The 26,183-nt window shown below is 64.6% G+C and overlaps 2 protein-coding genes across 7 annotated transcripts; one reads left to right on the plus strand and one right to left on the minus strand.

Annotated features, from left to right (window-relative positions):
- The first annotated feature begins 111 nt into the window (after nucleotides 1–111).
- OGG1 (8-oxoguanine DNA glycosylase) lies at nucleotides 112–6,855 on the plus strand. Of its 4 annotated transcripts, none has more exons than XR_013346711.1 (7): nucleotides 112–217; nucleotides 647–987; nucleotides 4,018–4,197; nucleotides 4,393–4,571; nucleotides 5,328–5,479; nucleotides 5,623–5,672; nucleotides 5,826–5,914. XR_013346711.1 is itself a non-coding variant. In XM_077822761.1 (7 exons), the coding sequence occupies exons 1-7, from the start codon at nucleotides 120–122 to the stop codon at nucleotides 6,117–6,119; spliced, it is 1,290 nt and encodes a 429-aa protein (XP_077678887.1). In that variant the 5' UTR covers nucleotides 112–119; the 3' UTR covers nucleotides 6,120–6,855. The 4 variants fall into 4 exon arrangements, 2 of the variants coding, with proteins under 2 accessions (XP_077678887.1, XP_077678889.1); XM_077822761.1 differs by having other exon boundaries at nucleotides 5,332–5,479; nucleotides 5,826–6,855; XR_013346712.1 differs by lacking the exon at nucleotides 4,393–4,571 and having other exon boundaries at nucleotides 5,332–5,479.
- Nucleotides 6,812–25,835, minus strand: CAMK1 (calcium/calmodulin dependent protein kinase I). Of its 3 annotated transcripts, none has more exons than XR_013346713.1 (12): nucleotides 25,769–25,835; nucleotides 22,045–22,236; nucleotides 15,905–16,036; nucleotides 14,562–14,636; nucleotides 12,259–12,397; nucleotides 10,252–10,378; nucleotides 9,846–9,921; nucleotides 9,464–9,576; nucleotides 9,226–9,304; nucleotides 8,883–8,970; nucleotides 7,765–7,935; nucleotides 6,812–7,596 (listed from the first exon to the last, which is right to left on the minus strand). XR_013346713.1 is itself a non-coding variant. In XM_077822765.1 (12 exons), the coding sequence occupies exons 2-12, from the start codon at nucleotides 22,131–22,133 to the stop codon at nucleotides 7,532–7,534; spliced, it is 1,110 nt and encodes a 369-aa protein (XP_077678891.1). In that variant the 5' UTR covers nucleotides 22,134–22,236; nucleotides 25,769–25,835; the 3' UTR covers nucleotides 6,812–7,531. The 3 variants fall into 3 exon arrangements, 2 of the variants coding, with proteins under 2 accessions (XP_077678891.1, XP_077678890.1); XM_077822765.1 differs by having other exon boundaries at nucleotides 7,765–7,891; XM_077822764.1 differs by having other exon boundaries at nucleotides 7,765–7,909.
- Nucleotides 25,836–26,183: the final 348 nt, after the last annotated feature.

The raw sequence follows: 26,183 nt of genomic DNA on the forward strand, positions 1-26,183 counted from the left end.
GCGGGGCCTGGGCCGCATGCGCCGCGGGGCGGGGCTCGGTGGCCTCGGCTCGCCATAGAGTTGCCGGCGGCAGCCTAGAGCGCCGGCGGGGCGGGGCGGGGCCGCGGGCGGGGGGCGGCATGGGGCGCGGCGGGGGCCCGGCGCTGTGGGGCCACCTGCCCTGCCGGCGCTCGGAGCTGCGGCTGGAGCTGGTGCTGCGCTGTGGCCAGGCCTTCCGGTCAGCTGGGGCGGGGTCCCGGGGCAGGGGGCCGCTGGCGCGGGGGGGCTCTGGGGGGGGCCTGGGTGGCGGCTGGGGCTGGGGGGGTGACCGTGGGGGGCGGCTGGGGGGGGGCCCTGGGCTTGGGGAGGCCCCTGGGGCGGGGGACAGTAGGGGAAGGCTGGGGCGGGGGGGGGGAGCCTGGGGCGGGGGGGGGGCAGCTGGGGGGGGCCCTGGGCTTGGGGAGGCCCCTGGGGCGGGGGGACAGTAGGGGAAGCCTGGGGCGGGGGGGGGGAGCCTGGGGCTGGGGGCGGCAGCTGGGGGGGGGCCTGGGCTTGGGGAGGCCCCTGGGGCGGGGGGCAGTAGGGGAAGTCTGGGGCGGGGGGGGCCCTGGCCGAGAGCTGCCGCAGCCGGCCCCAGCCCCGGCCCTGACCGGCGGGTGTGTGTCAGCTGGAGGGAGAGCAGCGCCGGGCACTGGACCGGGGTCCTGGCGGGCCGCGTGTGGACGCTCAGGCAGACGGAAGAGCGGCTCTGGTACAATGGTTCACCAGGAGGAGGAGGAGGAGGAGGGAAGGCAGCCGCACAGAGGCCACGGGGCAGGAGCTGCAGCCCAGGGGAAGCGACCCGGGGAGCTGGCAGCCTGAAGGCCCCTGCCAGGGCGGCTCCGGGCAGCTGTGATGCCCAGCAGATCCTCCGTGACTACTTCCAGCTGGACGTAGGCCTGGCCGGGCTGTACGAGGCCTGGGGCGCAATGGACCCGCACTTCCGGAAAGTGGCTGCCAATTTCCCAGGTATATTGGGGGCCAGAGCCAAGGGCTGAGCTGGGGGGAACGCGCACGTGTCGTGTCTCGCCTGGCAGGCTGACTGGGAAGGCGCGATGTCTCGCTGGGACTTTCGTCTGGCCAGTGCTCTGCACGTCCGGCCACCAGGGCTTTTCGTGCTGGGGGCCTGGCCTGGCAGAGCTCCAGCACCCTGACCCCGAAGGGCAGACGCTGGCTACCTTGAGCTAAGGGCAGGAGCCTTCTTCCGTTGACCAAGCTGCATCTGGGCCGGGGCTGCTCGGTCAGCACGGCTCCCGCTCGCCGAGCCCTGAGCGATGCCATGGCCAAGGGCGGCTCCTCTCCTCTGCTGCCTGGTCTGTGTGTGGTAGCCCTGCCGGGCCTCGCCCCAGCCGGGGCCCTCGCCATATGCTTGCTGGCTCCTGACTGGTTCGTGGCTCTTCCCAGCTGTTCTGCTCTGCTCAGGCCTGAGTGGGCTTCTCCTAGGGCAGTGTGTCTGGGTGCCGCCCCTCCAGCAGGGGCTTGGCACACTTCCTCACCACCTGCTTCTCCCCATGTCACACTGTGCTGAGCCACCCCAGCCCAGGGGCTCTGTCTGAGGGGCGCCCAGGAGCACGTCGCTGGTGGGTGTACCTGGTGGGCTCTGGGTCAGTTTCCCAGGTAGTAAGACCAGGCCTAAGCTCCTGGGGGCCTTTCTTGCCAATCCCATAGGTCCTGATCCTTTCCAGTCTCCCTGCTTCCCAGGACACTGTTCCCTGTCTGTGGGGGCCTGTGCTCCTTGGCCCTCAATGTCCAACTTGCCAGTTGGCTGAGCTAAAGCACGTTTTGTGTGAATGGGCCCAGCTAGCCGCGCGCCTGCTTGTCTCAGCAGATTTACCCCTCCCTCCATCTGTGGTCAGCAGGGATTGCCGATTTCCTGCCAGAGGAGCGATGAACATGCTGAACAGCATCTGGCTCTCACTGATTCCTGTGGAATCCCACTAGAAACGCCCCCATTCGATGGTGGCCCCCATGGACATCTGCTCTGGGAGTGCTGGCAGTTAGCCAGGGCTTACCCCACTTGACATGTATCTTATTGAGATGGTACAGGGGAAATGTTTGAAACAGACAAAGCTACGTCAAACACCTTACAAAAGTTACGACAGTTACGTTTATCAGTCAAACGTGGAAGCTCCTGAAAGAATGACATGTGCCGTGTGTCCCAAACACCGTGGGGCTGGCATTGATAATATTCCCACCCTTTAATTGCTTGTTAGCTGAATCCTGTATCAGCTTTTCCATTATTTTGCCTGGGGTTGATGTCAGGCAGATTGGCCTCTAGTTAGCAGGATATCCCGCTTGCCCTTTTTGAATATTGGCCTGACCGTAGCACTCGTCTTGTCTTCTGGAATTTCCCAGCTCGTCCAAGATTTATTTAAAAGTAACATCAGTAGCCCAGAGATCTCAGTCAGCTTTTTTACGACTCTTAAGTGCCAATTTTCTAGACTTGCTGATTTAAACATGTTTGTCCCTAATAGATGTTGTTTAACATCCTTCTTAAGTTACTAATGGACTGGAAAGTACTTCATCATCCTCATGTGACGTGATATGCTTCTTTCCAAACACAGAACAGTTATATTTACTGAACACTTCTGCCTTTTCTGCATCATTACCAGTTTTACCATCTCTGTCTAGCAAGGGCTTATACTATTGGTTTTCTTTCTTTTATTCATAATATACTTAAAAACTCCTTCTTATTATTGCCAGCCATGGATTTTTCCCTGGTTTCTTTAGCTTCCCTTATTTATTTTCTACATTTCATAACTTTACAGTTATAGAAATTGCCGTCTTTCCCCATGTTTCTCATTTGTTTATTGTTTTTTTATTTCTAGTTGCTGCCTTGACTTCCCCACTGAACCGCGAAGCCCTTCTAGCCACAGCTGCCCTTTCTTAGCTGTAGAATCATGGCATTTTGGCCACCTGATAAACTCTTCTTAAAGAACTCCCAATTTGTTACATTTTTTCAGTCTACATTTTTCCTTCTGATCTATTTCACTCATAGTCTTCCTCAGTTGTGGGGCCTCAGCTGTTCGAAAGCACCAGCTCCCTAGTGTGGTCCTCCCACCACCTTCTTTCCTCTCCCTTGGGGCATGGCACAGTGAGTTAGCGTTGCTTTGGGCAGCTGTGTGCCTCCCCTACCCCAGTGCCGATTGCCCTGGGTGTCTGGCTGCCTTGGCTCACTCAAGGTTCTCAGAATAGTCGGGGGGAAACAAATGGGCACCGCATGTCGTACAGATAAACCAGCTCATGCATTTCCCCCAGATCCGTGTGAGCCTGGCAGGAGCCTGCTTGCCGCAGGGCTGAGAACTGGGCAAGTCCCTGCCTCTGTCTCCCGTCCCTCGGCTTGGAGCAGTAGGGACAAGCAGCTCTGTTGGCGTGTGCTCTGCAGAGGGGGACGTTGTCAGCCCGCCCAGGTCAGTGTAGCGTTCCTGCTGACAGAGGCGCGTCACGGTCTCAGTGCTGCCTGGCCCTGTTGCACCATGTGCTACCGGAGCGGTGTACCAGCCACCCTGCTGCTTGGGCCCATTGCAAGGGGGGAGCTCTCGGAGGGGCAAAGAGTGGGGCAGCGGGGCGGTGCTGCTCCAGAGGCCTGTGCAGGGTTGGGTGCTCAGCGGGGTGGGGCACACGGGCAGGAGGTTCTGGCGCTGCATACAGTCGCATCTCTCGGCTCAGCCGGTCCTTGTAAAGGCAGAGGCGGAGGGAGGAGATGCGTGGTGGCCGGTCTGGGGCCGTGTGGAGCCCTGGCTGTGCCCTATGCCCCGCGGAGTGCTGGTCCTGTGGCTCGGGTGAATCTTGGCTCCTGCCTGGTGCCTGTGGCTGGGGAGAGGAGCTGGGCGGGGGCCTGCCCAGGCTGGTTTAGTCACAGGCTGCGAGCACCTGAGTCCTGCTGGGTGTTTGGCACTGGCCGCAGGGAGGGGTGGTGACTATGAGGCCTTTGCGTGGGGCTGCCATGTGGAGGCCAGGCAGCACCTTCCCTGTCTGAGGCTGCCCTCTGGCCTGCAGGCGTCCGCGTGCTGCGCCAGGACCCCGTCGAGTGCCTCTTCTCCTTCCTCTGCACCACCAACAACCACCTGGCGCGCATCACGGGCATGATCGAGCGCCTCTGCCGGGCCTTCGGTCGCCGTCTCTGCCAGCTGGACGCGGAGCCGTACCACGCCTTCCCCTCGCTGCAGGCCCTGGCCGGTGAGTGTGTCCGGCCCCCCAACCTGCCGGCCGGCAGCCCCACCCTCTCCTGCCCCCCCAGCCAGCTGGCCGGCACCCCCTGCCCGCCCCTTCCTGTTCCCCCCCAGCCAGCAGCCCTGTGCCCCTCCACCCCCCTCCCACCCCCGGCTGCCAGCCCAGCACCCACCCTGTGGCTGACCTGCTGTTCTGGTGCAGGGGTTGACGCTGAGCGCCGGCTCCGGGCTCTGGGCTTTGGCTACCGGGCAAAGTTTGTGAGCCAGAGCGCCCAGGCTGTGCTGAGGCAGTTTGGGGCCGAGGGGTTGCACCAGCTGCGCAGCACCCCCTACCCGGAAGCCAGGAGGCTGCTCTGCGCCCTGCCCGGCGTGGGGGCCAAGGTGAGTGCTGGGGCCCCAGGGGGCCTCCTTTCACCTCAGCCGCCAGGCGCTGGGCCGGGGAACAGGGCCCCATCCTGCAGCATGCTGAGAGCTGGGGGGGCCACAGGGGACGTGTATGGCAGGAGCAGTTCAATGTAGCGGGCTGGGGGGTGCTGATGGCTGGGGGAGGGGGCGCTGACGGCAGGGGGGCAGGTGGGGGGCCGAGGGAGCTGATGGGGGGCAGGTGGGGGCGGGAGGGAGCTGATGGATGGAGGCGGGGGACAGATAGGGGGTGCAGGGAGCGGAAGGAGCTGATGGCTGGGGGAGGGGGGGCAGATGGGGGTGGAGAAGCTGATGGCTGGGGATGGAGGGAGCTGATGGGGGGTGGGGGGCAGGCAGGCGGTGGAGGGAGCTGATGACGGGGGGCGGAGGGAGCTGATGGCTGGGGATGGGGGGCAGAAGGAGCTGATGGCTGGAGGTGTGGGGTGGATGGGGTGGGAGGAGCTGATGGCTGGGGGGCGGACGGAGTTCATGGCTGGGAACAGGGGGTGGAGAGAGCTGATGGCTGGAGGTGGGGGGCGGACAGGGGGAGCTGATGGCTGGGGGAGCTGGGGGTGAACAGGAGGTGGGGGGAGGCGGAGGGAGCTGGAGGCGGGGGGTGGATGGGAGGCAGGGGGAGCTGATGGCTGGGGGGAGCTGGCGGCGGGGGGTGGACAGAAGGCGGGGGGGGAGCTGAGGGCTGGAGGCAGGGCCTTACCCTCCCCCCCGCCCCCGGAGGCAGGTGGCGGACTGCGTGTGCCTGATGGCGCTAGACAAGACGGAGGCCGTGCCCGTGGACACCCACGTGTGGCAGATCGCCCGGCGGGACTACGGCCTGGAGCTGGGCTCAGGCGCCCGGAGTGTGACGATGCGCGTGCACAGTGAGCTTGGTGAGTGCCGGGGGGGGGTCGCGCTGGCCCCCTCCCTGGGGAGCAGCTCAGCAAGGAGACGGGTCCCAGGGCGCAGACTGGCAGGGAGGCCGCGTGGCCCCAGAGGCTGCTCCCCCCCCCTCACTGGAGCTTTCTCTCCTCAGGAGACTTTTTCCGGAGGCTCTGGGGATCCCATGCAGGCTGGGCGCAGGCGGTGAGTAGTGCCCAGGGCATGTCCCCAGAGGGGCCCCCCCACAGACATGGGACTGGCCTGCGGAGCGGGGCATCCCACAAGGCCAGATCCCCCTTCCCACGGCTAAGCGTGTCCTCCCCACCCCCAAACTCCCCATCTCTCCCTGTCTCACAGGTTCTCTTCTGTGCCGATTTAAAGATGTTCCGGCAGAACCCTGGCACAAGTGTCGGGGCAAGGGGGGGCCCATCCCCAACAGCGGCTTCTCTGTCCTGTTGCAGACCCACCCCTGCCCTGGACGCAGGGGGGCAGGACTCGACTTCGCCTGCGGCCACAGGGACTCTGTACACAGAAGCAGCTCCAGCCACTTGTGCCCTGACTGGCAAATTCCACCGTGGGGCCAGCCGGAAGCGGCCCCGTGGGGAAAAGTGCCGCACCAGCCCCAGCCCCTCCCCACAGGGGGCACTGTAGGGGGAGCTCCGGCTGCAGCTTTGCTGGGGAGGGCTGCCCCTGCTGCTGGTGCCACCGGCCCTGGGGGAAGGGGGCGATGACAAACCCGGGGGGCGGCCTGGCTGTGTGGACAGGGTCTGTAACGCCGATTATCAGCATCCAAAGCGGTTGGAGGGGAAACTGGGGTGGGGGCTCAGTGCGAACTCAGCGCCGTGGGTATGGCACCCACCAGGGCAAAGGGCCAGTCCTGGCTCAGCCCAGCGCCCCAAGGCACAAGCCAGGCGGAGGCTCCTGGAGCAGGGGGAAGAGCCCATGCGAGCCAGCACAAGCCAAGGCTCTACGGCTGCAGCCGGGGTGCCAACGAGAGCTGCAGGGGGGCTGCCCAGAGCTGCCGGGACTGGTACTGGGGGCTGCAATCTGCCATACTGCAGCGTGGGACCCGGGTGCTGCGAGCAACCCCTAGCATGGGGGGAGGGGGCATTTACCCTGCTGGGTCTGCCAAGCGTTCCCCAGCGCACTCAGCAGGTGACATGGATTCACCCTCTCCCCTCGGGTCCCCCCTGACTGGTGTCACAGGCTCGGGGGCTTGGGGCATTGACCCAGCACAGCCTTGCCTTGGCCCAGCCATGGTGCGAGTGGATGGAGGGGGACTCTGCCCCCCCTCACGTCTCCCCCGCACGGAGCCAGGGCCCCAGTGAGCAAAGCTGCCGGGCTGCATTCACTGCTTTCCTTTAATACAAGCGTCAATGTAGAAACAGCCTTGTGTGGAAATTCTGCTTGAACATGCGGGAAGGGGCTGGGGACACAGGTGTCGGGGGCAGGAATGGCGGCTGCAGCTAGGTGAACCAGGCCCCTTGTTCCACAGCAAAGGCCAGCCCCAGCCCCACCCACTCACCCTGCAGCTTGGCTCCACCAAGCCCTCCCCTCCCCACCCCCTCAGCAGAGCTAGGCAAGTAGCCTGCTCAGGGCCCCTTGTTGGGGGTCCAGCCAGAGTGCGAGCCCCAGCTCTACCAGCTCCCTACAGCGGAGAGGGAGGGAAGGGGGCTGCAGGGGCGTGAGCAAGTACATGCAAGACCCAGCACGTTAGGGGGTCAGTGTGCCTGGCCCAGGGCTGGAGCCCAGGTGCGGCCCCCAGGGAGGCTGGGCCCTGGCTCTGCCCCAGGGGAGATGGTAGGCTCCTAGCCTGGACCCTGCAGCAGGGGCATCCGTGCCTCAAGCGCGAGCTGCGGTTGCTGTCTCCCGCGGAGGCTCTGGCCCGGGACATCTCTCTGTGGTGCCCTGCCAGGGCTGCAGCCTGCATCCACTCACCCGGCTTGGATCATGGCAGCTGCAGCAATGAGATGCCAGCGCCACCACCCACCCCGGGCAGGTCATCCCCAAGTTCGGAGCCCAGCCTGCCAGGGCCCCACGGGGCAGGGCCATGCTGGGTGCTGTCAGTCCTGGGGTGGGCAGTGAGAGCTGGGCCCCAGCGACCTGTCGCAGCCCCTGGAGTCTGACCCTGCCGGGAGAGAAGAGGCAATCAGACGCCGCATTCCTGCCTGGGGGCTCGGCTCAGCCTGGCATGGGGAATATGGGCAGGGAGGGCCTGGACAGGGGGATGTAGCCCTAGCCAACAGGACCCCCCCAATTCAATGTCCCCCGGCCTGGCCCCGGCCTGGAGACTCACCGTTGCTGGCGGCAGCCTCCAGCAGGTCGCAGGGGCTGGGTGGAGTGGTCTGCCCGGGTCCTTCCTGGCTGGTTCCAAGCTGCAGCTTCCTCATGTGTCTCACCACGGCGGTGGCATTGAACGCTTGCTGCACCAGGACAGGGGGCTGTGAAGGGGTGCCGCTAATGGGGACTGGCTCCAACGCCAGCCCCAGAGCAGCAAACGCACATGAGCAGGGCCCTACTAAATTCATGGCCATGAAAACCACGTCGCGGACTGTGAAATCAGGTCTTTTGTGTCCTTTTACCCTCTACGGTACAGATTTCACGGGGGAGACCCAAAAGGGAGGTGGGGGGGGGGGCGTCACAAGGTTATTTTAGGGGGTCGTGGTAGAGCCACCCTTAATTCCGCTCTGCCTTCAGAGAGCCGCGGCTGCTGAGGGAGGGCCCGGCTCTGCCGGCAGCAGGGGCGCAGTGAGGGGGCGATGCCGGCCCGTGCCCCCCCCCTTCAGCACTGCCGCCTTTAGCGCGGGGCTCCTGGCCAGCAGCCCTCGCTCCCCAGCAGCGCAGACATAGGGGTAGCTCTACCCCAGAAATCCCCCGCCCCTCCACGACTCCCTTTTGGGTCAAGACCCTGACAACACAGCGCTGTAACCTTCCAGATTTAAATAGCGGAAATCGACAATTTTTAAAATCCTATGACTGAAATTGACCCAAACTCAGAATGAATTTGGTAGGGCCCTGTACATGAGACAGCTGGCGCCCCCTGCCGGGAGAGCCCCGAGCTCCCCCCACAGCCAGCGCCCCGCCCCGCCCCCTCACGGCGACCCTGCCTGGAGAGCCCAGAGCTCCCCCCACAGCCAGCGACCTGCCCCGCCCCACCCCCCACGGCGCCCCCTGCCGGGAGAGCCCCGAGCTCCCCCCACAGCCAGCGACCTGCCCCGCTCCTCACGGCGGCCCCTTCTGGGAGAGCCCAGGACTGGCGGAGCCAGGAGCTCCCTCCCAGCCAGTACTGCTGCCCCACTCCCCACAGCACCCCCTGCTGGGAGAGGCCAGGGCTGGAGTTGGGAGTGGCCAGGGAGGGGGTGGGGATGGGGATGGCGTGGCTGTGGGTTGCTGGGTGGGGGAAAAGGCACTCACTTTCCACTTGCTCTTGGCGAAGTTCTTTTTGATCTGTTCACTGACAGACTGGTGGATGTTCTTGTCCAGCGCAGTGTCCCCGGCGATCCTGAGATGGGCAAGAGGTGGGGTGGGAGTTGGTGCCCAGGGTGGCAGGATCCCAGCAGCTACCCCCTCCCGCTCACACACACACACTGCTTAAAGGGCAGGCCCATGAAGGCTGGGGCAGAGCAACCCAGCAGTGACCGAGCCCCTGGAGCAGCTAGCTGTGGAGGGACAGTCCCTGTCCTACTCCAGGGACACCATTGGGTGGGGTAGTTTGTCAAAGGGGATCCCTGGGGGGGACAAGGGATGGGCCTCTTACCAGGGGTGCTGCAGGGCCTGCTCACATGTGAAGCGCTTGCTGGGATCCTTCTCCATTAAGTGCTGGATGAAATCTTTGGCTAGAACCAAAGAGAACAAACACCCATCATGGCACCTGCCGGGCCCTGCCCACCCTCCCCCCATCCCGCCTCTTCTGCACCCCCCGCCCCATGTCACCACTGGCCCCTGCCCACACTCACTGCAGCCCATGGGGGAAGCAGAACCCAAGCCCCGCGCACCTGACTCGGAGATGTCGTCCCAGTAGGGCGAGTCGAATTCGTACTCAGCCCGCAAGATCTGCTCAAAGAGTTTCGCATCATTCTCGTCATAGAAGGGGGGGTAACCACACAGCCTGGGGGGGAGAGAGAGATCACTGCTGCGGGGGGGGGGGAACTGCACAGTCTGGGGGGGGATGAGATCACTGCTCGGGGGAAAGTGAGAGATGGGGGGAGACCCGCACAATGGGGGGGGGGGGGAGAAATCACAGCTCGGGGGTAACTGCACAGCCTGGGGGGGAATCACAGGAAGGATCCAGGTAATGTACCCACCCAGTTCAGGGGGATTCCCCCCAGATCCCTGCGCCACCCACACCGCCCCCCCCCGCAGCCCCGCAGTACCTACAGGATGTAGGCGATGACACCAATGGACCAGCAATCCACAGCCTTGCTGTAGGGCTTCTGGGCCAGCACCTCCGGGGCTGGGGGAGAGGGGGGCAGCTGTGAGGATGGGGCTTGGTCTCCTTCGAGAGAGTTAATTACACGATACCCCCCGACAGGGAATCCCAGAGGGGGCAGAACCCCCTGCCAGGAAACCCCAACATGGGGCAGAACCCCCCTCCCCCTGGCCTCCGACAGGGAACCCCAATACGGGGCAGAACCCCCCCCGACAGGAAACCCCAAACGCAGGGCAGAACTCCGCCCCTCCCCCGACAGGAAACCCTAACCCGGCACAGAAGCCCCCTCCCAGGAAAGCCAAGGTTGGGTGGGGTGGGGCACCCTCCCGTCCCCCATACCCCGGCATCACTCACCCACATAGCCGGGGGTCCCGCAGGCCGTGGACATGACGCTGCCAGAGCCCTCAATCTTTGACAGCCCAAAGTCACTGATCATGATCTTGGAGTCCGGGTCCGGGCTGTAATAGAGCAGATTCTCGGGCTGCACCGAGCCAGTGGGTCAGCCAGGCCCTGGCTGGCTCCAGCTCCCCAGCCACATACGGCCCCCCACGCGACAGGGCATCCTGTGTGCCCCACACTGCATTTCCTGCCTGCCCCCACATCCCGGCCCTGCCCCATGGCTTCTCCTCCTGCCCCTGCCACAATCCCAGCCACCCCCACACCCCAGCCGTGCCACAATCCTAGCCACCCCCACGCCCTGCCCCTGCCCCATGGCATCACTGCCTGACCTGCCACGATCCCAGCTGCCCCCACACCCCAGCCCTGCCCCATGGCCTCACCTCCTGCCCTGGTCCCCTGCCACTATCCCAGCCTGCCCCATTTGTTCCCATCCCTACCAGCCTTCTGACCCCCATTAACCCTGCTCCTAGCCCCCCAGTCTCTTCCCCTCCCCCTGCCTCCCACCTTGGCAGTCGAATCAGCCTGCCCGGGCTCCAGCAGGGGGTGCTGAGTCCCCTGGCCAGCAGTGCCGTGCCCAGGCTGCGGGAGGAATATGGCAGGGGCCTGGCACTCGGGCGCGCTGGGGCCGGGGAAGAGGCAGGTGCTGTCCAGGCAAGTCTGAGGGGCTGGAGCACTCAGTGCAAATAGGAGCTTTAGAGAATTCACAGACACTCCATCTCACAGACACTCGAGACCAAAACTCTTCTGCGGCTCTGAACACAGCACACTTGGGCCAGGCTCCAGAGACCGGGCAGAGCCCCCTTGGCCCCGGAGCACGAGGCTGCGTAACTTCCCATCCCAGTACCCAGGCATGGGACTGCTAGAGCTGCGTGAGGCATTTCCAACCCTAGGCAAACAGCATCTGCTCCTCTCAGCTCATTCTCGGTAGCGGCTGGGCTGGGAAGGGGCCTGGGCTAGGTGCAGCCTGGCAAAGTTACACGCCGGAGCACTGGGCCACCTTCCTGATCAGCGTAGCTCCCTGCACCACCTGGAGCCCAAACCAGCCTCGTGAGCTCTGAGCCCTGCCCACCCCCTGGGAGACGAATCGGCTGCTGCTTGCCCATGGCTGGCACCTCTGGCATCTGCAGAGAAACCAACATGCCCTGCAGGGCACCCCGGGACAAACGCAAGCCAGGGTATTTCAGAAAGTCCAGATTGAAGAGAAGGGCCCAGGATCCCTGTGAAGGCAGCTCCACGCACCCTTGTGCTGTATGGAAATGGCTACAGGCAACTGCCATAAAACTCTTCCGCAGCGGCCCCTGCCCTGTTCTACCGGGCAACAGAGACACAACCTCCGAAACCAGCCGCCCAGCGACTGCCAGCAGATCCCAGGGGCTCCTGGCCCGCCAGCCAGCTCCTCTCCGCAGGTCTTTGGGCCACCCTCGACCACAGCAGCAAACACCGCTCCGGACCTGAGCTTCTGAGCGAGCGTGGGGCCAACAACCCAGCCACTGGGAAGTAAGTAACTCAGATGCCAGCAGAGCCAGGGCACCCACAGACACCTCCCTGCAGGACACAGCAGAGCCCAGGTGACTCCCCGGACACAGCTAGGGGCCAAGCAGCATGAGGCAAATCCAGCAGCCACCCCCAGGGACCGTGCAGTAGCACGGCACACACAGCTGGAACACGAGGCACGGTCAGAAAGAGCCTCACTCAACCCGCACAGAGACTGGGGAGACTCCTCTGTGCCCACCCCGGTGGAGAGAGGCAGAGCTGGTGCCGGGCATGGATGGCAATCAGATCAGAGCTCTCAGGCAACCCTGGCCTGAGGCTCAGCCTGCCCCAGAACAGGCTCCAGGGGACAGGCCTTCAGTGACGCCTTGGCAGACCTGGTGCAGGCATTTGCCAGTGACGCTTTGGTGACTCAACCGCCGTGTTTAGCAGTGCCACACGGGCAGGGCCCCTCCCCAGGTGCTGGCTCACCTTCAGGTCCCGGTGCACAATGCCCATGTCGTGCAGGTACCTCACAGCGTCCAGGATCTGCCGGATCAGCTGGCTGGCGTCTCGCTCCGTGTAGAAACCCTTCTCCACAATCCGATCAAAGAGCTCCCCACCCGAGACCCTGCAGGTGGAGGGGAGAGCTCCGGGTTAGCCCCCGCTCCATGAGACGTGCATGTGTCAGGGACTAACCCCCTGCCCAGCAATGGTGGGATGTGCCAGTGAAATCCTTGCTGATCTTAAACACAAAAAAGAAGCTTACAAGAAGTGGAAGCCTGGAGAAATGACCAGGGAGGAGTATAAAAATATTGCTCAGGCATGTAGGAGTGAAATCAGGAAGGCCAAATCACACTTGGAGGTACAGCTAGCAAGAGATGTTAAAAGTAACAAGAAGGGTTTCTTCAGGTATGTTGGCTACAAGAAGACAGTCAAGGAAAGTGTGGGCCCCTTACTGAATGAGGGAGGCAACCTAGTGACAGAGGATGTGGAAAAAGCTAATGTACTCAATGCTTTTTTTGCCTCTGTCTTCACGAACAAGGTCAGCTCCCAGACTGCTGCGCTGGGCAGCACAGCATGGGGAGGAGGTGACCAGCCCTCTGTAGAGAAAGAAGTGGTTCGGGACTATTTAGAAAAGCTGGATGAGCACAAGTCCATGGGGCCGGATGCGCTGCATCCGAGAGTGCTAAAGGAGTTGGCGGGTGGGATTGCAGAGCCATTGGCCATTATCTTTGAAAACTCATGGCGATCGGGGGAAGTCCCGGATGGCTGGAAAAAGGCTAATGTAGTGCCCATCTTTAAAAAAGGGAAGAAGGAGGATCCTGGGAACTACAGGCCAGTCAGCCTCACCTCAGTCCCTGGAAAAATCATGGAGCAGGTCCTCAAGGAATCAATTCTGAAGCACTTACACGAGAGGAAAGTGATCAGGAACAGTCAGCATGGATTCACCAAGGGAAGGTCATGCCTGACTAATCTAATCACCTTCTATGATGAGATTACTGGTTCTGTGGATGAAGGGAAAGCAGTGGACGTGATATACCTCGACTTTAGCAAAGCTTTTGACACGGTCTCCCACAGTATTCTTGCCAGCAAGTTAAAGAAGTATGGGCTGGATGAATGCACTATAAGGTGGACAGAAAGCTGGCTAGATGGTTGGGCTCAACGGGTAGTGATTAATGGCTCCATGTCTAGTTGGCAGCTGGTATCAAGTGGAGTGCCCCAGGGGTCGGTCCTCGGGCCGGTTTTGTTCAATATATTCATTAATGATCTGGAGGATAGCATGGATTGCACCCTCAGCAAGTTTGCAGATGACACTAAACTGGGAGGAGAGGTAGATACGCTGGAGGGTAGGGATAGGACACAGAGGGACCTAGACAAATTAGAGGACTGGGCCAAAGGAAATGTGATGAGGTTCAACAAGGACAAGCGCAGAGTCCTGCACTTAGGATGGAAGAATCCCATGCACCGCTACAGACTAGGGACCAAATGGCTCGGCAGCAGTTCTGCAGAAAAGGACCTACGGGTGACAGTGGACGAGAAACTGGATATGAGTCAGCAGTGTGCCCTTGTAGCCAAGAAGGCCAATGGCATTTTGGGCTGTATAAGTAGGGGCATTGCCAGCAGATCGAGGGACGTGATCGTTCCCCTCTATTTGACATTGGTGAGGCCTCATCTGGAGTACTGTGTCCAGTTTTGGGCCCCACACGACAAGAAGGATGTGGATAAATTGGAGAGAGTCCAGCGAAGGGCAGCAAAAATGATTAGGGGACTGGAACACATGACTTATGAGGAGAGGCTGAGGGAACTGGGATTGTTTAGTCTGCGGAAGAGAAGAATGAGGGGGGATTTGATAGCTGCTTTCAACTACCTGAGAGGCTGTTCCAGAGAGGATGGTTCTAGACTGTTCTCAGTGGTAGAAGAGGACAGGACAAGGAGTAACGGTCTCAAGTTGCCGTGGGGGAGGTTTAGGTTGGATATTAGGAAAAACTTTTTCACTAGGAGGGTGGTGAAACACTGGAATGGGTTATCTAGGGAGGTGGTGGAATCTCCTTCCTTAGAAGTTTTTAAGGTCAGGCTTGACAAAGCCCTGGCTGGGATGATTTAGTGGGGGATTGGTCCTGCTCTGGGCAGGGGGATGGACTAGATAACCTCCTGAGGTCCCTTCCAACCCTGATATTCTATGATTCTTTGTGTCTGTCAGGGACTAGCCCCCGCCCCAGCTGCCTCCAGCACCAACACAAGCGCATCCCCTCCCCCCTCTGCCAGGCAGGGAGCCCCATTCCCCCACTCACAGCTGCATGATGAGGTAGAGGTGACCCCCACTCTCGTAAATGTCATCCAAAGCCACAATGTTGGGGTGCTTGATCCTGAGAGAAAGATGGGGAAACGGCTTATGACATGGGGGGCTGGAGATAGGGGGCTGAAGACAGGGGGGCTGCAGATGAGACCGGGGGCTGCAGATGGGTAGGACGTGGGGACGGGGGGGGCCACGGGGCAGATGGGGGGGCCACGGGGAAGTTGGAAACGGGGCAGATGGAGACAGGGGGACCGCAGGGGAGATGGGGGCCGCAGGTGAAGCGATGAAGTGGCCGGCCCTCTTAGGCACCAGGCCCTGCACAGGGTGCTGTTTGCTCCTCCATGGACAGAGGCTTCAGCGGTCACAGGCCAGGCCAGGCAGACGGCTCAGCCTGGCCCTGGGTCCTGCAGCCCAGCCAGGAGTGGGCAGGTGTCCCTAGAGCTGGGGGCACTGCATCCTGGGGCACAGAGCAGCCAGGGGGCCATTCCTGGGCACCACAGGTCTCCTCCCACGGACCAGAGGTGTGGCGCAGGGGTCACCTTTGCTCTCTGCTCAGTCTCGCTCTGCACCCCACCACCCTGAGGCAGTCGCCTGCCCCACAGGAATGCCCTGGGGTACAAGGCTCCCCAGCCCTGCCCCTGGCGCCAGGGCGCGGGGGCAGGAGGCCACATGGTCAGGACTGTCCTGCCCCAGCTCCTGGGGCCCAGAGGGGCCATGGGCAGCCGTGCCCAAGCGAACGCAGCTCTGCAGGCTGCCGTGCCTAGCAGGGGCAGCCCAGCCCACGCAGCACCAGGCAGCTGGCACTCCCCACTCCTCCTGCAGGCCCTGGGCCCAGCAGCGCCAGCTTGCAGAGGAGTTTCTTTGGCAAACCAGGCCCCATGCTAACCTGCTGCCAGAGGGTCCCCCCGCTGCACTCCCCAGCCCAGCAGCGGGCAGGACCAGGGGTGTCGCAGCCGGGTTTTGGCCAGGCGGGCCGCTCGCCCACGAGTCCCAGGACACGGCCAGGGACATCATGAGGCTCCAGCCTGGGGTTATTTTGAGAAAGACTCTGATAAGCGGCCCAGATGCCTGGATGTGGCTGCCCGGAGGGGAGTGGCAGGGCTCTGTGAGCGACCCGCCAGAGGAGATTCTCTGGCCCCTCATGGCACAAGGCGCTGGGCAGGCGGCCGTGCTGGTGCAGACCCGGGGCTGCCCGGCCACAGGTGGAACGGGGCCAGCGTGCAGGAGGGATGGTCACTCTCACGAAGGTGCACGCTCCGAGGACGGGGGTCAGCCAGGCCAGCCCTGCGCCCATGGCACATGCAGAGCCCGGCGGCTGCCCAGGCCGGCAGCACCTACTTGTGCAGGACGGCAATCTCGTTCTCCAGGCTGGTCTCCTTCCCCTCCAGGGCCTTCTTCGCAATGCACTTAATGGCCACCAGCTTCCGGCTCGTCTTCTCCTCGGCCAGCACCACCTCGGAGAAGGCTCCCCTGGGGAGAGAGGGGGGTGAGCTGGGACCAGCCCCGCAGCCATGCCTGGCTCTCCCAGGGCGGGGCTAAGCCGCCAGAGGGCGCTCAGGACGGGAGGGGGGCCGGGGGGAGCCCGGGCGTGAGCAGCACAGCTGGCTGCTGTTGGCATGGTGACAGCCGGAAACCCCAGCTAGTTCGAGAAGAAAAGGAGGCCCGGGGGGAGGGGGAGGCCGAGACGCACGGCCGGAGTGCCGGGGGTCACACCCAGGCCTGGACCTGCACAGGGCTTTGGGCTTCCCCCGCCCTCTGCGGCGGGGTCAGGACACGGGGCTGTTGCCGAGGGCCCATCCGGGAGCAGAACGAGCCCTGGGCCCTGGCCGGCGGCTCCCCCAGAAACAGCGGGGGTAGGAGCCCGGCCCCGTGCCCGCCCTCGGAGATGCCAAGCTCTGAGCCTCCTCCCCTGCTGCTGTGCCGGGCTGGGGCGTGCTGGGAGCCCAGGCCGGCCCGGCCAGCGCGGGAAGGGGCCTAGCTGGGCTCCATGGCGACTGGCTAGCAGGACGCAAGCAAGCCACAGTGGGCCAGGCAGCACTGCGTCCTTGCCCCCCACTCTGCCCCACCCCCCCACAGGCTGCCTGCAAGGAGCCAGCCCTGATCATTCATCCCCTTCCACTCTGACTGCGAAAGCCCCACCGCTCTCCCCAGGCAGGCCACACCCAGTGCTAGCGCCCTGAGCCAGCCCCCGGCCAGGAGTCCCTGGATAACCAGTCCCCACGCGGCCCCCCAGAGCCAGCTGCACCTCGGCACCAGGCAGGGGTCCCTGGATAACCAGTCCCCAGAAAACCAGTCCCCATGCTCCCTTTGGGTGGCGGTCTCGTGGCTTGCCCTGAGCCCCAGCCCGCCCCCCGTCACGGGCCCAGCAGCGAGCTCCCCTGCCAGGTTCAGAAGCAGCAGTAGCAGGTGTCTGCGCCCAGATGGGCTGCCCAAACTGATGCCACACGGCTTGGCTGGGCAGCTGTTTGCACAGGAACATCCTGATCCAGCCCAGGGGCCAGGCCCGAGATAAGGACGGATTGGAGCCGCCCATGGCAGCTGGGAAAGGCCCGGCCAGGGAGCGCATGGAAACCAGCTGCACCGGGCTTGCCCCACCCAAGCCAGTACCAGGCAGTCGCACCCCAGACCCCACTGGGCCCTGCAGAGGCTCCGACCCCTGCTCCTCCTAGCCAGGAACAGGGCACTCCGGCGCACAAAGCCAGGCAGCTGGGCCAATGGGGGAGGAGAAGACGGCACCCGGAGGCCCAGATGATGGGCTGGCACCCAGGACGGCGCAGGACTGGTGGTCTCACAGAGCTGCTCCGGTGCTCAGATCGGGGGATTTAGCAGGAATTCCAGGCTCTGCCCCGCCAGGTCTGGCACTCACGCACCATCCACCTGGAGAGGCTGGAGCTTAGGATGACTTGGAAAGGGACAGGTTTCAGAGTAACAGCTGTGTTAGTCTGTATTCGCAAAAAGAAAAGGAGGACTTGTGGCACCTTAGAGACTAACCAATTTATTTGAGCATGAGCTTTCGGAGCTACAGCTCACTTCATCGGATGCATCCTGTGGAAAATACAGAATGTATTACAACGTATGGAGAGTGATCACTTTTGATAAGCTATTACCAGCAAGAGAGTGGGGTGGGGGGAGAAAAGCCTTTTGCAGTGGTAAACACCCATTTTTTCATGGTTTGTATGTATAAGAACATCTTCTGTATTTTCCACAGTATGCATCCGATGAAGTGAGCTGTAGCTCACGAAAGCTTATGCGCAAATAAATTGGTTAGTCTCTAAGATGCAACAAGTACTCCTTTTCTTTTTGGAAAGGGACTGGTAGCCAGCACCTCTGCTCGAGCGCTGCTGAGCAGGCTGGCCCTAGTGCCCCAGCCAGCCAGCTCCAGCCTGCCTGCTGCTGACCCATGGCCAGCTCTCTTTTGACTTGCTCGCTTGGGCTGTAAACAGGAAAAGGCAGAGACACCAGGGCCCAGGTTTCCGGAGAGGACAGGAAGTGAAACATGGTTTATCTAATACTGTGACATCTGTAACCCCAGTCCCCTGGGAGCCCCACACTGCCCCATCTTTCAAACCCAGCCCCTAGGATTCCCGCCCATGGACCCCCCTGTGCAAACCCCAGCCCCTAGGATCCCTGCTTTGCCTACTCCCACCGCCGCATGGAAACCCCAGGTCCCTGGGTTCCCTGCAGTGCCCCACCCCAGCCCAGGGAAGAAGTCACTGTGTATGTTCATCCAGCTCCTGGCTCCCCAGAGGCCTGCAAACAGCCCTGTGTGAGGGGAGTTGGGGATTATACAGAGGGGAGAGACCAGCCCCAGGACCCTGCCAGTGCAGAAAGCATCATTCCCCCAGTGCAGACGGGGGGCTGCCCCCTCCTCACTGGTCAGCGTGATGGGCGGCGAGCTCAGCACCAGCAACCGAGATCTGGCCACGGGTTTCGGGGCATCCCAGCGAAGCAGCACTTGAAGGAGGGCTGCGCAAGTGGACAATGAGATGGCTTTGGAGATGTTTGTGGGAGGGGCAGCAGGGGAGAAAGAACAAAGGGGCTGATTTGAAAACCTCACAAGTGGACGAGGGAGGCTGGCCTGGGGGCCGCTCAGAGGCAGGAGTCAGCTCAGCAGCCAGAGAGAGAGTGGGGGTCAGGTGGGGATCCACTGCCAAGGGCCTTGGAAGTGCAGATCCAGCTCATGGTGCATGGGGTAGAGCCCGGGGAGCCAGCGGCTCACAGCCCCCCCCGGGCACATCCCCAGCAGACAGCCCCCCCCTCGCAGTAGCTCAGGGCAGAGCTGGACAGGTGGGGCAGGCGGAGCCGGGGAGCGAGCTCAGCCAGCGCAGGGACCAGATGCCATGGCAACGAGGGCCCAAGGCCCAGTGCACTCAGCAGGGGCCTGGTGAGGAGCTTCCTGCCCAGCTAAAGGCAGCAGGGAGGGGGGGCCCACAGGCAGGAGGGAGGGGGGCTTTCGGGGGGGGTCGCTGTGACTCCTGCTCTCTGTGTGGGAGGGGCATGCCATGGGCAGGGGTGGAGCTGAGACTCTGGGGCAGCACAGCAGATGGGGTTTTGGTGGGAGCCCCCCTGCAGGAAGCCCCAAGCCCTTGCCCAGCCCACGGGGAGCAGCCCTACGCCTTGCAGCCAGGAGGGCCAAGCGGGTGCTCACCAGAGCCAGGAGCCAGAGGAGCAGCTGCAAGGCAAGCCCTGAGCACCGAGCTGTGGGCTCCGAGGGGTACACCGGCTGGGGCTGGGGCCGGGGCCGGGGCCGGCGGGGAGAGCCGCCCAGGGAGCTGGCTCTGGACAGAGGGGGAGTAGGACCTACATGCAACTGACTGCACCCCCCGGCCACCTATGCCTAGCTTGTGCCTCTGAGAGCCCCCCACAGGAGTGCCAGTCGTTTGAGTGGGGGAGACGGCACCACCCGCCCCTACGCAATGCCCCCCAGCCGGTAGCAAGCCCGGGGGGGGAAAGGTTCTGGGAGCCCCTCGTTCTGCTGGCAGCCCGAGCCGTTGTGGGCCGTTTGTGGGACCCTCATGGCAGGATATTACGGGACATTCCTTTTGCTGTGTTTTGGGTTCAGAAGTTGTGGGGTGAAGCGAGAGGACTCAGATGCAAACCGCTAAGGCTGGCCCCAGCGGCCCACAGACGGGCTTGCTGGCTTCCCTCAGCGGGACGCTCCATCAGTGCTGAGCGCCACTGGGCAGAACTCGGTCTGTGCGGAGGCCCTGCTGGGTGACGGCACCAGACCCACAGTCCTGGAGTCCGGACAGGAAGGCCAAGCCAAGAGCGAAGCAGCTGCCTAGGGAAAGCCTGCCCAGCTTAGAGTGGCAGCTGGTGAAGGTGAAGGGGCAGGGCAGCTGGGGAGGAGCTGGGGACCAGCCTGGGGGTGGTGGGGAGCTGCGGGGCTAAAAGCCTGCCTGCAGGGCCCACCTTGTTCATGGCTGCCGCAGGCAATCACAAGTCCTGGGGCCCATAAATTCTGCCCCATACCCTCCCCCACCCCCGATCAACCTGGAGCAGACGTGCAGACATTGCCCACCAGTGTGATCACTGGGCCTGTCTTAGTTGGAGGTAACCCCCATTGGGGAGGGGGGGCTGTCCCTAGGGTACTGGGGGCTCTGCTCCATTTGTTGGGGGGAGGCTTTGGGGGATCTGGGTACAGCTTATGAAGGCTGATTCCATGAACTCTCTGGAGAACTCCAGCCCAGGGCCTGGCCTCCGGCAGTTGCTGACAGGGGCCATGGGGTGTCTCCAGGAGCGTCTCCAGGACAAAGATGCTGTGAACATGGAATGGCTCAGTCCTGGTCATGCAAAGCATCTGCTAAAAGGCCTAGTGAGGCTGAAAGAGACCAGCTCTCCCAGGCCGCGGGCAGGGAGCAGAGCCAGGGAAAGAAAGGTTTCAGAGTAACAGCCGTGTTAGTCTGTATTCGCAAAAAGAAAAGGAGTACTTGTGGCACCTTAGAGACTAACCAATTTATTTGAGCATGAGCTTTCGTGAGCTACAGCTCACTTCATATGCATCTGATGAAGTGAGTTGTAGCTCACGAAAGCTTATGCTCAAATAAATTGGTTAGTCTCTGAGGTGCCACAGGGAAAGAAAGAGTTTAGAAGCTGGCTGAGCGTTGGGGCCCACTGGAGGAGAGCAGGTCAAAGACCCAGAGCTGCAGGGGCAGGGAGCGTGGGCACCAGGAGGCGGTGCTGGAGGACAGGTGGGCTGAGGGCCCTGGCAGGACGGAGCGACTGGAGGGCTCTCAGCAGAGGGGTTTCATGCAGGCTTGGCATGGATCTCCCCAGGAATAAAGCGTGTGTGTGAGAGAGTCCCCGAAGGGTGACATGGAATGGACGTGCCCCTAGGGAGGATGTGTTTAGGGTCTGGGCGTGAGGGGTGGGGGAGTCAGGCCTGGTCTCGGGGCCTAGGGAGCTGGGCTCATGGCCCCACTCCTGAGCAGGGGCACAGCCCGAGTCAGGCCAGTGCCCAGATACAGAAGCCCGGTAGGCATGGACCAGGCATTTGCCCTAATCCTGCCTGTAATTCACACATTAATCCAGCGTTAGAGCTTTAGCCAGCCTCAGAGGGCACCACCCTGCTAACCCCATGGCTGAGCCCCAAACCCACCTGTGCCGTGCCAAGCCAGGGAGCGCAGCGCCACTCCAGGTGGGCACATGGCTGGTTCCCCACCAGGAGGGGTCTCTTGCCCAGCTGGATGCCTGGCCAGCCCCAGCCCCGCTTCACCCCACCAGCACGCTGAAGGGCTCTGTCAATATTGACCCAGCCACTCCCGGCATCAGTGCTGAGCCTTGGGCTAATATTTGAGGCAGCAGGTTTCCGTCCTGTGTGTGTTCCTCTCCCCCCCCGGCCCCGCCCAGCACCAGCCCCACTGGAGCCCATGGGGGAGCGGCACAGGGCCACCATCTGGGGAGAAAGCAATGGCTCCAGAGCTCCCGGGGACACCCCTGCCCCCCACAGGGACAGGCTGAGGCTGGGACAGGCTGGGAGCTCCCCCCACAGCCAGCATCCTGCCCCGCCCCCCCACAGCACCCCCTGCTGGGAGCTCCCCCCAGAGCCAGCGCCCTGCCCCGCCCCCCCACAGCACCCCCTGCTGGGAGCTCCCCCCAGAGCCAGCGCCCTGCCCCGCCCCCCCACAGCACCCCCTGCTGGGAGCTCCCCCCAGAGCCAGCGCCCTGCCCCGCCCCCCCACAGCACCCCCTGCTGGGAGCTCCCCCCAGAACCAGCATCCTGCCCCGCCCCCACAGCGCCCCCTGCTGGGAGCTCCCCCCATAGCCAGCGCCCTGCCCCGCCCCCACAGTGCCCCCTGCTGGGAGCTCCCCCCACAGCCAGTATCCTGTCCCACCCCCACAGCGCCCCCTGTTGGAAGGACTGGGGTTACAAGCCCTCCCCAGGGCAGACAGGCCGCAAGGCCGGGGCGGGCAGGGCGACATGGTAAGCGCAGGGACGGATCCGAGCACCGGGCTGGGCAGCAGCTGGTCTGACTCACGTGCCCAGGGTCTCCCGGAACTCGTAGATCTCCCGGATGTCCTGGGCTCTCTTCTTCCAGCTCGGCCCATCCTCATCCAGAGGCATCATCCTTCCCGGGCCGGGTGGCAGCCGCCTTCCCTGAGGGGCAGCGGGCAGCGCGCCCCAGCAGGCCTGGCGCAGAGCAGCAGCGTGACAGCACCACGCTCAGGGCCTGTGCGGGGCAGCAAGCAGGGGTGGCATCAGAGCAGAAGAGCCTGTGCCTGCCCGGATAGGAGCTCGAGCTGAACCAGCAGCGCTGAGGGGTCAACGACTGGATCAGCCGGGCCGGGAGGGCCAGGCCGGGCCCACGGGCCGAGCTGGGGAAGGGGCCGGGAGGGCCGGGCCGGGCCGGGCCCACGGGCCGAGCTGGGGAAGGGGCCGGGAGGGCCGGGCCGGGCCCACGGGCCGAGCTGGGGAAGGGGCCGGGAGAGCCGGGCCGGGCCGGGCCCACGGGCCGAGCTGGGGAAGGGGCCGGGAGGGCCGGGCCGGGCCGGGCCCACGGGCCGAGCTGGGGAAGGGGCCGGGAGGGCCGGGCCGGGCCGGGCCCACGGGCCGAGCTGGGGAAGGGGCTGGGAGGGCCGGGCCCACGGGCCGAGCTGGGGAAGGGGCCGGGAGGGCCGGGCCGGGCCGGGCCCACGGGCCGAGCTGGGGAAGGGGCCGGGAGGGCCGGGCCGGGCCGGGCCCACGGGCCGAGCTGGGGAAGGGGCCGGGAGGGCCGGGCCGGGCCGGGCCCACGGGCCGAGCTGGGGAAGGGGCCGGGAGGGCCGGGCCGGGCCCACGGGCCGAGCTGGGGAAGGGGCCGGGAGGGCCGGGCCGGGCCGGGCCCACGGGCCGAGCTGGGGAAGGGGCCGGGAGGGCCGGGCCGGGCCGGGCCCACGGGCCGAGCTGGGGAAGGGGCCGGGAGGGCCGGGCCGGGCCGGGCCCACGGGCCGAGCTGGGGAAGGGGCCGGGAGGGCCGGGCCGGGCCGGGCCCACGGGCCGAGCTGGGGAAGGGGCCGGGAGGGCCGGGCCGGGCCCACGGGCCGAGCTGGGGAAGGGGCCGGGAGGGCCGGGCCGGGCCGGGCCGGGCCCACGGGCTGAGCTGGGGAAGGGGCCGGGAGGGCCGGGCCGGGCCGGGCCGGGCCCACGGGCCGAGCTGGGGAAGGGGCCGGGAGGGCCGGGCCGGGCCGGGCCGGGCCCACGGGCCGAGCTGGGGAAGGGGCCGGGAGGGCCGGGCCGGGCCGGGCCGGGCCCACGGGCCGAGCTGGGGAAGGGGCCGGGAGGGCCGGGCCGGGCCGGGCCGGGCCCACGGGCCGAGCTGGGGAAGGGGCCGGGAGGGCCGGGCCGGGCCGGGCCGGGCTGGGGAAGGGGCCGGGAGGGCCGGGCCGGGCCGGGCCGGGCCCACGGGCCGAGCTGGGGAAGGGGCCGGGAGGGCCGGGCCGGGCCGGGCCGGGCCCACGGGCCGAGCTGGGGAAGGGGCCGGGAGGGCCGGGCCGGGCCGGGCCGGGCCCACGGGCCGAGCTGGGGAAGGGGCCGGGAGGGCCGGGCCGGGCCGGGCCGGGCCCACGGGCCGAGCTGGGGAAGGGGCCGGGAGGGCCGGGCCGGGCCGGGCCGGGCCCACGGGCCGAGCTGGGGAAGGGGCCGGGAGGGCCGGGCCGGGCCGGGCCCACGGGCCGAGCTGGGGAAGGGGCCGGGAGGGCCGGGCCGGGCCGGGCCCACGGGCCGAGCTGGGGAAGGGGCCGGGAGGGCCGGGCCGGGCCGGGCCCACGGGCCGAGCTGGGGAAGGGGCTGGGAGGGCCGGGCCCACGAGCTCAGCCCCTTGGGAACCCCCAGGAGTCCTGGTCACCCCCGGTGTGGTACGCGCCCAGACCTATTGCCACTTTCACTGGGGGGAGGGGGGTAGGAGTCTGCCTCAGCAGAGATCAGGGCCATGGCCAGCAGCCACATGGGCTGGGCCCCAGGGCGATGCCAGGGCACGGGGCTCTTCACCCTACCACCCCCCTGGGTCGCCAGGGCCCTGCCCCCAGCCTCTTCAGCCAGGCCAGTTCTGCCCCTGGCCCCAGCCCTGCTCCCAGCCCCTTCCACCCAAAAATCAAACTTTGCTTTTTTAAATCAATTCCCTCACAGTTGGCATGACAACAGCAGCCACTCCAGGGAGTGCCCCAGAGCAAAGGTGCAAATCATACGAACATGAGAACGGCCAGACTGGGTCACACCAAGGGTGCATCCAGCCCAGTGTCCTGTCTGCCGACAGTGGCCAGGGCCAGGTGGCCCAGAAGGGCTTGTACAGATCAGAGAATCCGCAAGGGATCCCTCCCCTCGCCCATTCCCAGCTTCTGGCAAAGATCCCCCCAGCAGCCAAGCCAACAAGGCCCTCCCGCCCCTTCCCATGCCCTGGGGCCCAGTCCAGCCATCCCTGCCCATTAGCTCACACCCCACAGAACCTGCCAGACGCCCACGCCTGCCCGTGGCGGCCAGGCCCTGCATCGCACAACATGCCTGGCCAGCGGGACGGTGCCCAGGGGCACAGTCAGGGCACCAGCAGGCAGAGGGCACACCCAGACAGGTAGCATGCCCACGGAGAGTGGGGCGTGCGCCCAGTTCCCCCCGTACACGCACACGCAAACACGGATACCCATGGGTGTGCAAGCACACACGTACACAGATCACGTGCACAAACACAGAGCTCTCCAACCACGCAAGCATGCACACACAGATCCCTGCACACTCACACACACACAAATATACACACGCACACACATCCCTGCACACGCACACAGGGATCCCTGCACACTCACACACACACACAAATATACACACGCACACACATCCCTGCACACGCACACAGGGATCCCTGCACACACAGATCCCTGCACACTCACACACACACAAATATACACACGCACACACATCCCTGCACACGCACACACAGATCCCTGCACACGCACACAGGGATCCCTGCACACACAGGCATACACGTACCTGTGCACACACAGGAGGATCCTTGAGCGCATCCACACAGACCACTGCACACACAGGCCTGGGAGCACACACGCACGGAGACCCCTGTGCTCACACCCGCACCTGCATCCCGCACCCACACCCGCAGAACCACCATCGCACACAGTGTGCACACACACACCCCTGCACCCCGCACACACACACAACCAACCACCACCACCGCACACACAGTGTGCGCAAACACACCCCGCACACACACACAACCAACCACCACCGCACACACAGTGTGCACAAACACACCCCTGCACCCCGCACACACACAACCAACCACCACCGCACACACAGTGTGCACAAACACACCCCGCACACACACACACAACCAACCACCATCGCACACAGTGTGCACACACACACCCCTGCACCCCGCACACACAACCAACCACCACCGCACACACAGTGTGCGCAAACACACCCCGCACACACACACAACCAACCACCACCGCACACACAGTGTGCGCGCACACACCCCTGCACCCCGCACACACAACCAACCACCACCACCGCACACACAGTGTGCGCAAACACACCCCTGCACCCCGCACACACAACCAACCACCACCGCACACACAGTGTGCGCAAACACACCCCTGCACCCCGCACACACAGACACAACCAACCACCACCGCACACACAGTGTGCACAAACACACCCCTGCACCCCGCACACACACGCACCCCCCGCGCACGGCCCCGCACGGCCCTTACCGCGCGCCCCGCTCTCCCCCGAGCCGAGCCCGAGCGCGGCCGCAGCTCCCAGCGGCCAGCCCCCGTGACGTCACAGCGAGGCGGGGCTCGCTGCGGGGCGGCCAATCCGAGGCCGGGATCTGCCTGGCGACGGGATTAAACTAAAATTAGCTGGGGGAGGAGCAGGGCGGCTCCATTCACAGGCGGGGGAGGCCCGATCCCGCCTCCTCCCCCAGCCGGACCCACTGAGAACCTGAGACCGGGGGGTGCGGCCCCCCCGAACCCCTAGGTCCAGCCCCTACTAGGGCGGCGCCCCGCCCCGCAGGGCGCCCCCTTCTCCAGACCCCCCCCCCCTCCTGCCCCGTGAGAGCCCTCCCCCTCCTCCAGAGCGGCCACATGGGTCCCTCCTACCCACCCCCCCGCTCCAGGCCACCCC

Source organism: Eretmochelys imbricata, chromosome 7 (genome assembly GCF_965152235.1).
Source record: "Eretmochelys imbricata isolate rEreImb1 chromosome 7, rEreImb1.hap1, whole genome shotgun sequence".
NCBI classification, from domain to species: Eukaryota; Metazoa; Chordata; order Testudines; family Cheloniidae; genus Eretmochelys; species Eretmochelys imbricata.

Excerpts from the sequence above, each read along its gene's own strand:
- OGG1 (XM_077822761.1), top strand. The coding sequence starts at position 120 with ATGGGGCGCGGCGGGGGCCCGGCGCTGTGGGGCCACCTGCCCTGCCGG. Across the intron at positions 218-646 it reads CGCTGTGGCCAGGCCTTCCG|CTGGAGGGAGAGCAGCGCCG; the intron begins GTCAGCTGGGGC and ends GGTGTGTGTCAG. Across the intron at positions 4,198-4,392 it reads CTCGCTGCAGGCCCTGGCCG|GGGTTGACGCTGAGCGCCGG; the intron begins GTGAGTGTGTCC and ends GTTCTGGTGCAG.
- CAMK1 (XM_077822764.1), bottom strand. The coding sequence starts at position 22,133 with ATGATGCCTCTGGATGAGGATGGGCCGAGCTGGAAGAAGAGAGCCCAG. Across the intron at positions 9,922-10,251 it reads CGGGACCCCCGGCTATGTGG|CCCCGGAGGTGCTGGCCCAG; the intron begins GTGAGTGATGCC and ends CCTCTCCCCCAG. Across the intron at positions 7,910-8,882 it reads TCGCCAAGAGCAAGTGGAAA|CCCCCTGTCCTGGTGCAGCA; the intron begins GTGAGTGCCTTT and ends ACCCCTTCACAG.